Source organism: Chanos chanos, chromosome 5 (assembly GCF_902362185.1).
Source record: "Chanos chanos chromosome 5, fChaCha1.1, whole genome shotgun sequence".
Lineage (NCBI taxonomy): Eukaryota > Metazoa > Chordata > Actinopteri > Gonorynchiformes > Chanidae > Chanos > Chanos chanos.
The window spans coordinates 42,786,610-42,802,210 of NC_044499.1; the positions used below are offsets into that span (position 1 = coordinate 42,786,610).

General features: G+C 40.0%; 2 protein-coding genes across 2 annotated transcripts; both read right to left on the minus strand.

The window, feature by feature from the left end:
* Positions 1 to 1,833: 1,833 nt before the first annotated feature.
* On the minus strand, positions 1,834 to 7,574 carry tlcd3bb (TLC domain containing 3Bb). Its single transcript, XM_030774555.1, has 7 exons — positions 7,257 to 7,574; positions 5,206 to 5,412; positions 4,844 to 4,927; positions 3,946 to 4,168; positions 3,514 to 3,609; positions 2,335 to 2,444; positions 1,834 to 2,177 (listed from the first exon to the last, which is right to left on the minus strand). Exons 2-7 carry the CDS (start codon positions 5,328 to 5,330, stop codon positions 1,904 to 1,906), a joined length of 912 nt encoding a protein of 303 aa, XP_030630415.1. The 5' UTR covers positions 5,331 to 5,412; positions 7,257 to 7,574; the 3' UTR covers positions 1,834 to 1,903.
* Positions 7,575 to 8,650: 1,076 nt separating this feature from the next.
* mazb (MYC-associated zinc finger protein b (purine-binding transcription factor)) lies at positions 8,651 to 14,550 on the minus strand. The gene is made up of 8 exons (XM_030775630.1): positions 14,480 to 14,550; positions 13,653 to 13,726; positions 13,296 to 13,446; positions 12,624 to 12,985; positions 12,127 to 12,374; positions 11,845 to 11,908; positions 11,364 to 11,535; positions 8,651 to 11,020 (listed from the first exon to the last, which is right to left on the minus strand). The coding sequence occupies exons 2-8, from the start codon at positions 13,683 to 13,685 to the stop codon at positions 10,674 to 10,676; spliced, it is 1,377 nt and encodes a 458-aa protein (XP_030631490.1). The 5' UTR covers positions 13,686 to 13,726; positions 14,480 to 14,550; the 3' UTR covers positions 8,651 to 10,673.
* Between the last annotated feature and the right edge of the window lie 1,051 nt (positions 14,551 to 15,601).

The window sequence follows — 15,601 nt, forward strand, 5'->3', positions numbered from 1 at the left end:
CAGCTATACTCCTCAAAACAGTTAGTACTGATCTACTGCTCTGATTATATGTATCATGTAAATTCCCATTAAGAAAAAAAAATATGAGTCACAATAACTCAAGGCAAATACATTGGCAGGTGTTAAGTCAGACCTTAACTATAAATTCAGGGTTTTGAACTGCTAAAGAAAACATACTTCAATTAATTGTCAGTAACATGATTATTACAACAGTGACAGAGAACATGGACTGCCGATGTTGGTTCACCAGAGAGTGAAAAAAAAATACAAATTGACAGGTCAAATATCCAATGAATAAATACACTGTGAGGAACTATATATTACTACCAGGTAATATAACATAATAAATAAATATCTGCAACAAATATCTATTGAGACACAAAAACAGAAAAAAAAGACAACAAAGACTGAAATGTATCAGACCTACACTTCTGTTCAGGGGGTAAAAGCAAAATTATAAACCATAGTACAATTAAAACATGAAAAACTTATAAAGGGATAAGGCAGCTTATTATATATCTGATCACCTACTTTCATCTAAAACCATCATAACTCATCTTACGACTAATATCGTTATTTCAATGAACGATGATTTAAGTGCTGATTCAACTAAAGAGTTGTACCTGTGAATGTTCTGTTATAAAATAATGTTTTTTGTTTGTTTGTTTAAGTTTTGTCATGGCATGACATGTAATATCAAGCATTATTTCATATCTAGGAAATCATAATGAAAGCCTTGTGGCAGGACAATCAGTTCTTACCCATAATATTTTAGAGTTTTTATTTGTCTTTTTAAAGTGGTAGCATCCTTTTTTTTTTTTTTTTGCTTTTTTGCTTTTTTTTTGCTAAGCTGATCAGGCCATCTCTTAATAAATATTAGCAGGTATAAAATAATACATTCCTAAACCCTGAACTGTCTCCTTCACTGACAGAGAGAGTTTAATAATTACAGTTAAACAAGTGTAATTTGTTCATGAACAAGAAATGTAACTTTTGGACAAGACAAGCCTTATATTTTATATGTTATATTTCTTTCACTTAAATAAAAGAAGTATTTCCTCTTAAACATATTGTATGTTGTATTCCCTTTTACAATGCAAAGCTCTACAGTCTCTGATGCTTTACTTTGATTATTGTAACCCAACGTTAAATAACTTTTTTGAAGTAACTGAGCTCCTCTTTATTAATACAGAGGAATCTGGGCATTTAGAGGCATTTACATCGCAGAAAGAAACACTTAATTTGAACTTTCCCTGGCCTACCGTATCTCTCATCTAATCCAGTGTCACAGTTTAGGATTAAACAGCAATCTATCTGACAACCTACCGATGACGCCTTGATTTTCCCTGATGCCAAGTACTCACATGTTTTTGACACTCATAAACCAGATACCCCTTCCCTGGCCTCTGGAGTATGCATGCAAAAGTGCATTTTCAGATGCGTATATTTGTTTAAACATGTACATATTTCCACAGGTCGAGTCACTGTGCAAAAGATCACCATGGACTGTTACAGGTTTTGCCGACACAGCTTTCGTTCTTCAGCCAAAGCACCCCTCTCCTCAAGAGCCACGTCATTAACAGGGAGTAATGTGCTTAAGTAAACTGACCTCGTACAGTTTAGCTTATCTAACTGCACTAGTACAGTTTAGCTTATCTGTTACTCTACCAATAACGTAGCTCCTTCACCCTCTCAGTCAATGTCTTTCTCTCCTCCAACTTCACCTGCTTCCTCACTTTCTAAGCACTGTTTTTATTGTCACTCCTCCATCTTGCCCTCATACCCTCTTAACGCATATACCTCCTACTGTCATTCCTCACTTACTCTCACTCTCTCTCACTCACTCTCTCTCACACACACACACACAGATATAACACATACACGCAAACACACACACTTAACCTCATTCTCTTAGTACATGGCTCCAGTCGTGTCCCGTTTCCTTTGTGCAAGCGCTGTATCCATTGGCTGGCTGAGGCCTTACGGTATGTCCATCTGGGTCGGGTCTGGCAGGATCTTTTGGACTGTGGGATCGTGATGAGCCAGTGAACAGACGTAGTGCCCCTCTGCAGATCAGAGAGAACCAGTAGATTTGGGGGGCCAGCAGAAGCGCTGCCCCCAAGTTACACTGCCAGGGCACAGCTATGGGAACCAGGTAGAAAGGGATAGAGGCATATCTGGAAGAGAAAAGAAGAGAGTTATAGAGAGTGAAGGGGGGAGAACACGTATGGGAGAAGGTGGAGTGTGTGTCAAACCAAGAAAAGTAAAAGAAAGTGCTACAGAACAGTGATAAGCAAGGACAGATAGGACGACAGGGTGAAATAAGAGTCATACCTGCCGTAAACGTAGTACAGGTAGGGGAAGAGAAGGACTCGACAGATGAAAAAAGTGATCAGCATGAGAGCTCCATTCACTTTGTGAAGAAGAGTGTGCTGCTGCTTGTACTAAGATATGAAAAGATAGAAAAAAAAGACAGAGCAAGTGAGAGAGTATGTAAGCTATACAGAAATGAAAGAATGTACAGAGGCATAACATGAGAGAGAAGAAAAGAGTCGGATGGAGGAAAAGAAAACGAGAGAATAACGATGGTAAAAAAAGAGTAAGCAGAAGTGGAACTAGAGAGGCACTGCAGTGCAGCACTGACAAATTTGTGATCTATAACAGTGCATATTGGGGTTTTTTTGGTTGTTTTTTGTTTTTTTTTATCAGTAGTTAACACTTTATGCAGTGTAACACTTTATACAATCCTTGGCCCTATGGTGAGGGCGAAGGAGCACAGGGAACTAAAACCGACCAATCAAATCTTCAATGCATCTCGGTGCGTGTGAACACATTTGACATTTGGTGGAAACATAAAGTACTGTATTTAGGGAAGCGTTTAAAAACAAGAACACATGATCATTTATGCTACAGGCACGCTGCCTTGGCCCTGTTCCACACGAAACCATCAAGGGCAAGGAGGACAGGATAGGGGGATAAAACCACAGATATCATATGCCCTGTTAAATCCTGCCTAAATTCAGATGGCTATATTCAGAGAGCAGCAGTTGTGGGAGCCTCACAGGGGTGCTCTGGGAAAACCTACTGCAATGAAACTTATAGAAACTACATATAAATGCAGTCAGACCTGTGACACGGTTATGTAGAAACCATGTATAAAATAACAATTAATAAGGTGTGTAGACTTGACTGAATTTCCCCCAAGACTCTTTCATCCACTCATTTATTCAGAGCAAATTTTAAAGCAAAGTCATGCTTTGCTTGGTACATTATCATTTCGATTCAGCCCTGCAGTTAAAGAAACTCGATGCAAAATTGATTTTCTGCATTAGTTCAGATAAATTCCTTTCTTTAATGCCATATCAATTTTCTCATGTACACTATGTATTGGATGTACTGTAACAGTAAGCTTTGTTTTAAATATAGAAAACGATGGAAAAATCTTGTTAGATCAGATCACATAGTCTCATCTGAAAAGTATTCATCAATAGCACCAATCAATTATTCATTTACCTGTATAAGGATTTTTCCAAGACAGACGGATGGAGTGCTGAGTTCAGCAAGAAACATAACGCCTTGGAAGTAATCTCCTTTCCCCTGCCTCCAGAACTACAAGGGGGGAAAAAGTTACATTTACATTTATTCATTTTGTAGATACTTTTACGCAAAGCAACTTCCAGGACAGGCAGAATATAAAACCAGGCAAACAGCCATTAAGGAGCTGATTGTTGCATAAGTTAACTGTGAATTTGTATGCAGAGGTTCACATTGGCCCACTGCAATACAGAAATATTCAACATGTTGTATGACCCACAGTATCCATGTAAGACCGTAATTTGACTTAAAATCCATGCACTTTATGTCTGCAGCTAGTACAACTCAGACTGTGACTAGTCATGTCAGAGGGAGGAAAAAATATTTTATAACATCACAAGGAGCAGTTACCACAGAGACGGGGAAGCAGACAGTGACCATGACGACATGGTGGAGGACCATCAGGAATTCTTTGCGCAGGTAGCTGCTGAGAGCTACAGTCATTGGCTTAGGCCCTGTGTCCACCTCATGACCTTTCACCTGGAGTTTGTGCCAGTAGCACAGGAACATCGCATAGATGTCGTACACAAAATACGGCACAGCAAACAAGATGTAAGAGCTGGTTAACCAGTGCCTGAAAGAGTGAAGGAGAGAGAGAGAGAGAAAGAGAGAGTGTATGTGAGAGAGAATGGGGCTGTGTATATGTGTTGGTACTGACAAAAGATAAAAAAAAACCAAAATCTCATTCATCTATAAACCCCATTTGCAATTTACAACCCTTAATTCCAGAGGACTAATGTGTTTTAAGCAGACTTTGCACAACTTTGACACAAGTTCTGTGTTTTTTAGTGACCTGGAGCACTAGTGACATATTTCTAATGCTCTGGCAAGGGGAACCACACATCATGCATGGACTAAAAAAAACAAGTGAATAAAAGTGGCCTTGTCTGATGGCTACAGAGCACTTTCTATCTGAGTCCTATACTGTGGAAAGCAGAAAATACTATTACGCAGATAAACTGCACATATGCTGTACCCCAACAATTAATGAATAACACAACATCTGACACAAAAAAAATCATGCTTTGCTGACAGATTCTGGCACCTAAAATTTGAACACTGATGTGTAAGATTACATGGAAATACACGGACAATAATTTGTTTCAGCTCCCACAGATGCAACCTGGCAATGTAATTAAACAAATCTGAAACTCTGAATACAGTTACTTAAAAAGTCAAGCAACTACAGAAAAAAGGACGAGACAGATGACAGAATTCTGAGTAAAGAAAATGTCAGGGTTGTACTTACTGGTCTTCAATGATGTCATCACAAGAAGTGGAAATGATGTACCCAGCTGAGGATGCCATAATGGCTTGGATGGAGGACACCAACCTAAATAAAAACAAATCCATAAATTAAAAAAAAGAAATTGTACTTCAAATGATATCCATAGTCCACAAAAAAGCTGTTAGTTTCTCTAACATAAACAGAGTATGGTTCAGTGGTGTCTGTACAAGAGGTTTTTCCCACTATTCCATTATGTCTACAAAATCGTTTTTTTGGGGGGGGGGTTTTTTGTAGATGACAGGAGTTGTTTTTCCACCAAAATTTGTCAAACATAACATCACTGTGAGAGATAAAACACAGATGCAGCACTGTGTCTGTTTTACCTGGCAGATACAACAACTGCGTCACCTTCGTTCCATTTTAAGCCAGGGAAGTGCTTGAGACATTGCTTTGACAATAGGAAAAGACCTGGGAAGAACACAGATCCTGCTGCTAGGATGGACAGCATAGTCCTGTGTTGGCGATCTCCACCAGTACTGTATTCAAGGAAAAAGTCGGACTGTTTCACAGGTTCAGTCGTCCCCTCTGCTCTGTGGGAGGAATGATTAATACCTTTCAGAAGGGGATACACAATAGTATCTCATACATTCTAACATTAACACAAAAATGGCATTGAGAGAACGGCCAGAAAATTTAGCTCTCCTCTCAAAGTTCTCTTACTTTTTCTACTCTCTAGTCTTTTTCTACTCAAAAGCAAATTGTAACTTGAAAATCAATACATCGCCAAACAAAAAGCATTCGCCTTCTTGTAAACTTGCTTTGGAACAAGGTCTTATGTCATGCGGACAGTGGTGCCTATGACAGTGACTGCAAAACAATTTGCTGCTGTGGTTAAGCAACTTTTGCAAAGCACCTATAAATTTAATAATGCTCATCTTTGCCTTGGATTTGATCGACACAGCTGTCGTTTAATCCTCCCCTTGTGCCAAGGCATGTTTATAATAAAAGGTTTTATTGAAAACACTTAGATATCAAACAAACACAGACGATTAAGAACATCAGTGTGTAATGAAGCGACTCAGAGAGGGCTTCTACCACAAATTCTGTTTTGCCAGCATTTCTCTGCATCCAAAAATAGCTAGTACCCTGTCAAAATATTTTCATACTCTGAACAGAGCAATCCTCTTTTCAACTCTCTCTTGTTCTAGATGCATATCTCGAGAAAGGAAAGCATCAAGGTCACCTTTCATAATGTCACCCAGATCACAAGTCAACAGATCTGTACAACTCCGGAATGAACCGGGCCCCCTCGGTGCTCTTGCATGAGACCAAATTTTGATACAGGGCTACTTCAGAGGCAGCACATTTGTTTAATAATCAGTACATAAGTCTTTTATTGACAGTGGAACAGTGGGGCTCTGAGGGCAAGACAATGGGGGAAACTTTCAAGCCTCCGTGTCCTTTTCTGCCTTTTCACATATCTTCAAAGTGACTACACAGCCGTTCAAATGGAACTGCTTCCATTTTACACCTGTCTCTTGAGACCCTTTACAGAGCATTGCTCATGAGGGAAGGGAGACAAGAACAAGGAGATGCAGGACAGTATGAAGAATTTGGAAGGTTTGGAATCTGACCAGGCATACTCAGTGTGAGAGATAATATGGATAAAAAAAAAAACAGGATGTAGATCGGAAGCAAGTGGGGATGTTTGACCCAAAAACAATTTTACTCCAGATGGGTTCGGTGGATTATTCAAGATTATGAATTATGCACAGTTCTGTGATGGTGGTGATTATTACAAAGGCTCTCGACCGTAATATATTGTGAGATGGAGTTGAGGGCAGAGGGAGCACTGAGTATAACGGGACATGGCCTACTGTTGCCAAAAACATTGAGTAACTGAGCAGCTCAGCAGCTGTAGCTGTCCTCTGACACACCTGTGCATTTTGAAGGAATAAAGCAAAGAGCTGCTTCACGTTCACTTGTCTTGCCACTACCTTGGTATTTATAAACTACATACACTACCGCCTACGGCAGTCTTACTCGAAACCCAAAACTGCGAGTTGACATTATCTACATGCATAGGTATCTTAGGAATTGCGCAATGCGCATGTGACCACCAACATAGGTTTTATGTGCACTGAACAAAAATTGCTCTTAGCCAAATTTGCAACCAGTTGTATTAACCTTCGCAGACTTGCGAGGTGAACAAACGTCAAAGTGCACATCTTTCATTATGACACGTTATTGGCTACGGGAAGACAATGACTACTTACATGCTGAATTGAAATAGAGAGAAAATTTTCAAAATTAAAAGATGAATGGATGGCATGATTACCCGTGTTATGATTAAGTCTAGTAGATCGTTACAGCTATAATGGGGACAGAGGAGTTATGGCAGAACACAGAAATAGATGGTGCGAAAAGACCATACGTCGCTGGGGTGCTGCGTTGTCCGGTCAGCGGCCTGTCGAAACTCGTGTCCTGGGAGAAGCAATGAGCAGAATCCGGAATATGCACGCCGTGTTCACTGACATGGTTTACGATTTAGTGCAGTCTCTTGCCGTAATGAAATTCTCTAAAATGCGTCTGAGATCTTAGTATGCAACATAAATTCTTTCTTTCTTCGGCTGATGCTTTGCGTGATTGGCTCGCACTCCACACGAAATCTCGCCATGTAAATCCCCCTTATTCGCCTGATGTTGCCGTTCGCGTCTTAGTTTGCGTGGTACTGTTATAGTTTTCGGACCGTTCTTCGTGGAACGATGTTACAATTACAGACAAGTTACAATCGTTTCAACGCTTAAGTGTTTCGGTAAAGTGTGCCTACAGTTCTCTGCCTCTCGCTCATGCTACATTATTGATTAGCGTGCTCGTTCGAGGACCGTGCTGCTCTGGCAAACGCGCAGGACGCCACAGCAGCAGAACGCAGCTCTCTCAATCACAATAAGCGCAGAGGATGCCACTGCTTCAAGTTAACATGCAAAAAAGAAATATAGATTTTGAAAGAGGTAAATTACTACATTATTCCTTACATGTATGGAAAATTAGCATATCACACTGCCTCTATTTATGATGTAGGTCAGTAGGATGGATGAGAGTAAAAATTCAGACGCAAGTTTCTTAAATGTCAAAAGGAGGTTATCAAGCCGCTGATCAAGTAGGGTCGTATAATGCAGCACCGCATGTGGAGGGTAAACACTGAATGCTTGACAAACTCAATCATATCGACAGCACTTAACCTTAAAATTTCGTTGCGTTTGGAACGAATACCAAAGCTATGGGGAGCTAAGGAATAATGTCAGTTTCTGGCAGTTAAATAATGGTGAGATTATAGCCATTTTGTGTTTATTGTCGTTTTTATGACTTTGGAGCCTCTTATGGACTTCGAATGACACCACTGCTTCCCTCCTGTTCCCCCACCATTTGTACCGTGCGCACAAAACTATTACACAATTACCTACTGCAGGTCGAAGTGAAGTCCTCATTGTGAAACATCCTTACATGCTTTAAACTCAGCTTCACAAACGGTAGTTCCCCCACCCCCTTTCCCAAACAAAGTTGTCCTTCTGTAGTCACTTGTCACAGAACACAGTGAAACAAAAAAAAGCTATGATTACTCCTTTTCTTTTAATAGTCAAAATTACAAAATAATAAGATGATCTACATAATCTAAAAAATAATAACATAATGTTCATGATCATGGTAAGCATCAACAATGCTTTAACTGTTGCTCTAACTGCTCATACACATGCATATGGTTGAGAAATATAAAAATATAAATATAAATACATCCCATTAATATTTTTTTTTTTACTGGATCGCTCACTAAGATTTAAAATAGTTTTAGAATTTGACAAATTAAGAGGTGGTAGGATACAATAAGGCATTGAGATGCATTGCCAGAGCTGCACAGATTCCTATTGAAGATGTATTATTTTAGCTTAATGAAACAAAAAAAAAGTCTGAATCCTATTAAACAACTACATTTTCCAAAAGGAGGAACAAATCTCCAATTCAAATTAGATTAATGAATATTTAGATAATATACAGTACCAACACTAAACTCATAAAAGAAAACACTCCAGTAGAAAACCAGGATCACCTTTTTCCTTCCACTAGCTTCCATTTTTAATCTAAATACCTGGTCAACTGAGTACAGTATCTTCTAAGTACTTTGCTATCACTTTACCACTCACTTTTGAGCCCTTCAAAACATCTGTGTCACACAATTACAACAAAAATAGACAAAAAAAAAGCAATCATGGGTAAAACCTTTTTTTTCCTCACAGTCCTACTGGAAACAGTAACACAACTTGCATTCATTTCACATGAGGACTTGTAACTTTTAGAAGACCACAAAACTATATTGATATAAAACAAAAAAGGTAAACATCATAGCTCTCAAACAGTCTCATAAATTCATAAAACAAGTCCCTCTCTGTATAGTTTTATTTGCTAAGAGAATATGATAATTAATTATTTGTTAGTTAACTGGTTTCAAGGTCAGCATTTTAGTGGACATTGAACTACTAGGTCAGTGGGTTCCTGATGGACAATTCTCAGCTGATGAAAAAGAAAAAATAATAATACAGATATACTCAGCATTAAACGTTTTAAGGTGCACGATGATCCTGAATGCAATTCTTGTTTCTTTCACATTATTTTTTTTTTACTGTACCTCTATCTCTCTAATGTTCTAAACACACCTATCTTAAACAGCACATAACACACACCACAGTACACAGACATTCCCAGACACTCCCTGTCCTTCAAACAGTGTATACAGTCAATGCATTTTTCTATTCACTCTATCATAAAAATGCTATAGTGTCAGCTGAGATGCATCTATTACAGGAGATTAAAAAAAAAATCATGTGCAATCTATCCATCTCTTCCATCTTTTCACCACTTCTCTCCTTCTTTCTAATTCTGTCTGTTCTCCACAACTCTGACCATATTTCTATTTTACACTTAACAGACAAGAACTGAAGAAGAAGTATTATGGGGTACATATGTGTGTATATGAGGAGTCAGGTAGGTGTATATGATAAACAGGCAATTGCTTCAAAAAGGAGAGAAAACAGTAGGAATACAGTAGGAATACACAATCACAGTTTCATTTTGAGTTCTACAGGCAGAGAAAAAGAGGGATTAAGTGGGAAGGATGGAGTGAAAAGAAAAGCTGGTGAAATGTGGGTGTTAACCTTATCAGTTTCAGAGCAAGATATTCACGACGCTTTCACACTTTTACTCTACCCTTCCCTCCCACTCCCTCTAACTTTATTCATTCTGCTAATACTTCTAGTCATCCTAGAATGACAGGAGAAAACTGCATTTTAGTTCTGTTACCTCCAAGACTGTGAAGAGACAGATATATTCCTTAGGTATACGTGTTGAAACTGCTCTTTCCTTCCCTAGAGCAGTTGCAAAATCACTGTGTGTGTACTTTGTTTTTGTGACATCGTTTGTTTGATCACTCATCTGCCTATGTGGTGACTATATGCACAACAAACCTTTGTGTCATAACTGCTCTGCTATGTGGCTGATTTGTTTGGTAAAAGGCAGCACACTACAAGTTGGTTAGCAAAGGGGTTCCTATTTTTAAGTGTATATATTAGTGTATGTTAAGTTTACTTTGTTAGCTGTGTGGTTCTTTTGTGTGTATCTGTGTGAGTTTACGTTGTACATTATATGTGCTAGCTGTGCATCAGCTGTTTGTTTTTGTATGTTCTATGTGTATTCGGCTAGCTTTGTGGTTTCTGTGTGTTTGAGTGCGTGATTGTTAGGTATCTTCTCTGCTAGCTTTGTGATTCCTGCGTGAGGGTCTATGCGTTAATAAACTGCTCTGCTAGCTGTGCGGCTGCTGGGCTATGCTAGAGCAGTCAGACACTAGCAGATCCACTACAGTATTCCCGCTCACAAACACAGCTGGGGCGGTCACCATGTTGCCAAGGGTAACCGTGTTTCCTGGTACCCCAGCGTCACTGGTGGTTACTGGATTGGGTTCGCTCGGAGGAGGGTTATGGGTACCCATGTGGCCTTGGAGCTGGGTGGGTGTCTTGCAGTGCACCCCGCAGAGCTGACAAACCAGGACACCGCCAGACCCTGTTGTGCCAAATCCTCCCGCGCTGTCTTTCCACTCCTGCCCATGGTGCTTCTGAGCATGGACCCTCAAGTATGTCAGCGTGGTGAAGCCTGGATGACAGGACAGGATATCTTTGTTTACAGAGCATAAACTAACGCACAATAGGTAGCAAGAGAATCCTTCACTGCACACTACAATAACAGAAACAGCACAATGCTATTTTATTTAAATGTAATTTCACGTGATCATGTTAACAAGTTATTCCCTTGTAATCACTGTGACTGAGAAAACTGGTTAGTCACTGAATTATAGAGAATGATCACATCAGATAAAAGGTGCAGAGGATATAAGTGCAGTGATTGCAAAGGACATCATACATATAGGAAAGAGAAAGAGAGAGAGAGAGAGAGAGAGAAAGAGACACTGTCAATGTTGAGACAGTAGAACACTCACTGCGGTTGCAGAGGTGGCAGGCGTGATGCTGTGATTGGTTATGCACCCTCATGTGATCAGTGATGTAAGCAGCAGACAGTAGTTTGCCACAGATGTGACATGGAACCTTGTCCTCATGTCGGATCATATGAGCACGCAGACGGTCTCGTGTGGCAAAGCTTGACTCACACGTCTGTACAACCAAACAGCACCGCACACAAATAACATTTGTATGCTTCAAAAGCATTTTCTGTGCATGTTTTCCCAGACACTGCACACACAGCTTTATGATGACTTTAAGGGCCACAATTTTAAACAAAATATTTAATACTTTAAAAAACTGTATTCTGACTTTTTTATTGCTCTTGAAATTCAGGCCTATAATCAGACTGGTGTACACTGTAAAATAGGTGCACAGTGAGAGAATACTGCAAAAGACAAATCAACATGCTGCACACAGTGCAATAAGGCCACAGTGTTTGAGTTGTCAGAGATACTGTACCGGACATTTGAAGGGTCTTTCTGAAGAATGGACTTGTCTGACATGACTGTTGAGATGATCAGGCCTATGAAAAAGGATAAATTTGACATTAATGGCTTTGTTCCTCGACTGAATATATTTATTGTATACTAGAAACAAGAAAACGAAAACAAAATGACAAAAAAAAAAAGCAAAGAGCAGAACCCTTCAGAGCCTTGTTGGTGGATTGTGGGGACAGCCATGTTTGCGTGTGAGTTTAGCTGAAGGTGTGTGTGTGTGTGTGTGTGTGTGTGTGCTCCTGACCGTGAGAAAGCTTTAGCGCAGTGCTGGCACACGTAGGGTTTCTCCACGCCGCCCTGGTGAGATTTCACATGGTGGCTCATCCTGTCTTTCCTCTTAAAGCGCTGCTGGCAGATAGGGCAGGAGAAGGGCTTCTCATCTGAATGTGACAGACGATGTCGGTTGAGGTGGTACACATCCCGAAATGCCTTCCCACACGTCTCACAAGCATGGTTTTTACGCACTGGATTAGGGCTCGGATTCACGGGATGCTGAAAAGGTGAGAGAGAGTAAGTGACATGGAGAGACTGAGAGAGAGAAAGAGAGAGAGAGAGAGAGAGAAGGAGGTAGAGAAAGGCAAGAATGAAACAAAGGTTCTTGTATTGTACAACATCACAAAGATTTGGACTGTCTTAAACATTTTCAGTGTACTATTACTTGTATTATTTCTATCACAACCCTTGTTGAGCATGCAGTTCATGTGGAGAAGAAACTCAATCTGAACAGGCTCACAGACCTACCTGTACAGTCTCTGTTGCCATGACTACAGCAGTGGGAGGAGGGAGGGGATTCACAGATGTAGCCACACTTGCCATAGCAACTCCATCACCATCCTGAATACCCAAGGCCTGTGTGTGGGGAGGTACCAGGACAGCTTGAGGAGGCAGAGTGGGCAGCACTGGTAGTTGGAGGAGGGAGAGAGGTACAGTGTGTCTCTCTATGCTCTCTTTTGTTCCTGCCTCTCTGTCACGGCTTGCCCGGTCCTTCATGCGAATCCCAGTATGGACAGACTGGTGTCGTCTCAGGTTGTAGCTGTTTTTGAACTGCTTACTACATATGGCGCATATATGAGCTACGCGGGCTGGCCGAGATACTGGCTTCACTGAATTGGGAAGAGAGAGAGAGAGAGAGCTTGACACGTGAAGAGGAACGGAGGCCGTGATAAATAAGGACATAGAGCGGAAAAGTGTAATAGAATGACAGAGAAATAGGCAGTCCCAAAAAGAAACTAGTAAAAAATCCAAGCATCACATTTTTAGTTTGACATGAAAAAAAGCACAGAGCTTGAGTATCACACAACCTTCAACCCCTCCCACCCAGTTTCCCTTCTCAGTATTCCTCTCTCCCGCCCCTTCTGCCTCTTAAAACTCCATCCCTCTGTGTGTATGTGTGTGTGTCTGTTCCTCACCCACCAGGTACAGGTTCCTCATTGAGTGCAGCAGTGTCCACTGTGGATGGGGGCGGAGCAATGTGCTCTGAGGGTGGAGTCTGAGGAGAGGTCGTGTGAACAGGCAGGAGATCTGATTGGAGGGTGCCCTCCACTTGAGTTTGAGTTGGTGTGGTCTGGAAAAACAATCACAAACCCATCATTTTCAATGCAGTGCAGCGTTTGAGTGTAAGTTTTTCAAAATGAACTGAATCTAACTATTAGTTATTTTGGTTGTTTTCAGTTCAAATTCACACTTAAGTCAGAAACAGTTTACATTTTAAAACTTAATTCCGTTTGTTAATTCTATACCCACACACGTGAGTTAGGACTTGTGGCTCACCTGAAAGAGAAAATTGCTCCACGCAGCATCCATTTTGTCCGAAAGTCAAGAGGAAGATAGTCAGCTAGGTAATCCTAATTAAGATTTAAAAGCTAACGGTTGGCATTTTTCAAACAAGCGACCTACTGGCTAAATTGGCAAATGACAGAGCAGCAGGCTAAATATTATGTTGCTCCAACAGTTAGGAATTATGAATACGTTAGTAATACATATAACAAGTGGATTATTTTGAGTCTTTTTGCAGAAAAAAGCTGTTAAAACTGCGTATAAATTTTATGCTCAACAGGAACGGGACAACACTGCAGATTCTATATTTCTCCTGTGCTGATATTCAACTTTGAAGCTACAACTTGAATAACATGGACTCGTCTGTAAAAAATAACGTATCACTTTTAATATGCATGGCTTAAAAAAAAATCAATGTATCTGCAGACGAAATCAATATTATTATTTCTACACTCTTAATCATGCATGATGCTATCATATATCCATATGATTGGAAACATTTTATACATTAAAATAACTATTAAAGGTTTTGCGATATACGCATCTGACAGAGTAACAGTCTATGTTTTCGATTCATAAATCTGTTTTTTTCCTCGATTCCCCCAACAGGCCAATCGGTGTTTGTCGAAGCCTCGTTGTTGGATTCAAGCCCTGACCCTGGCAAAGAGCGCTAGAGCCCGGCCGCTCCACCTCGGCGCTTCAATTCAGAGGATGTCATCTTTCTTTTTTTATCGCGCGCTCTCTCCCCTCCCTCCCTGTCTCTTTCTTCCTTTTCTTTTTTAATTCCTCTTTCTTCTCCCCCTCCTCTCCTTTTCTCTCACCGCTATGTCCCAGTTGTTCTTAAAGGGATCTCTCTCCCCGGGTCGGACTCCCCCCTCTCATTTCCGTCTTTCTCAATGGAGCGCAAACTCTCTTCCTCTCTCCCCCCTCTGCTCAGGATTTGTGCCGACAGAAATATATATTCAGCACTGTGCTCTTGGTAACTGAATAAAGGCTGCAGCGCTAACGGTTACATCATAAGACCACGGAATCAAATGCTCTTGGACGTCGAGAAGAAGAGGAATAACAACCCATTAGCGCTGCACAACACACGCATCTTAAAGGGTACGTCGCACAGACGCATTAAGGATTTGCACCGACGGCACGGACGATGATGTCAGATTACAGATTCAGTATTTTCGCTTTGAAGACGTACAACGCCCGTGTGTATACGTGTGTGTGTATACATATATATAATCTAAATAAACATAACATTAAAAATCCTTGATTGCAAAGTTTCAACTGTGGGTGATGTATGTGTGTGTGAATGTGTGTGTATATATGTATATATATGTATGTGTATATATATATGTGTGTGTGTGTGTACATATATATATATATATATATATATACACACACACACATATGTATGTGTATGTGTAGTTACATTTGTCATGTTTATTTAGTTCATAGACACATATACACAGATATATACAGATTTCATTACCGTGCCTTAAAGAAATCCAAGATTGGACAGATATTCATGGTGGATATGTTTAGGTGCCTAAGTAAATATTACAAATAAAGACAGACAGACAATCCATGTTAATATCAATTTATTATCTTTAAATTACTTTGCTTGTACTTTTTGTTGTCCAACACGTTTTTGAGAGATCTCTTTCATTCTTTCAAGCTGTAAACTGCTTGATTTATTTAATTTTAAAGAATCTACTGAAAATGTCCATTCAGCAAAACCTCCATTTCTACTCAACAGTCAATTTCACAGTCAGTCAACACATATTCAACATGACAGAGGAACTCTAGTTCATCCATAAAAATGTCTGTTTCCACACATACTCTTGGAGAGCCTCCTTTACCACCATACATGGATCCAAGCGTGTCATTTGGGATTGGCTTTTTCTTTCTTTTCTAATTTATTCCACTGAATAAATTACATTAACTGT

Excerpts from the sequence above, each read along its gene's own strand:
- mazb (XM_030775630.1), bottom strand. The coding sequence starts at position 13,685 with ATGGATGCTGCGTGGAGCAATTTTCTCTTTCAG. Across the intron at positions 13,447-13,652 it reads GGAGCAATTTTCTCTTTCAG|ACCACACCAACTCAAACTCA; the intron begins GTGAGCCACAAG and ends TTGTTTTTCCAG. Across the intron at positions 11,909-12,126 it reads TGCGCTAAAGCTTTCTCACG|GCCTGATCATCTCAACAGTC; the intron begins GTCAGGAGCACA and ends CCTTTTTCATAG.
- tlcd3bb (XM_030774555.1), bottom strand. The coding sequence starts at position 5,330 with ATGCTGTCCATCCTAGCAGCAGGATCTGTGTTCTTCCCAGGTCTTTTC. Across the intron at positions 4,928-5,205 it reads GCAGTTGTTGTATCTGCCAG|GTTGGTGTCCTCCATCCAAG; the intron begins GTAAAACAGACA and ends GTTTTTATTTAG. Across the intron at positions 2,178-2,334 it reads CTGTACTACGTTTACGGCAG|ATATGCCTCTATCCCTTTCT; the intron begins GTATGACTCTTA and ends TTTCTCTTCCAG.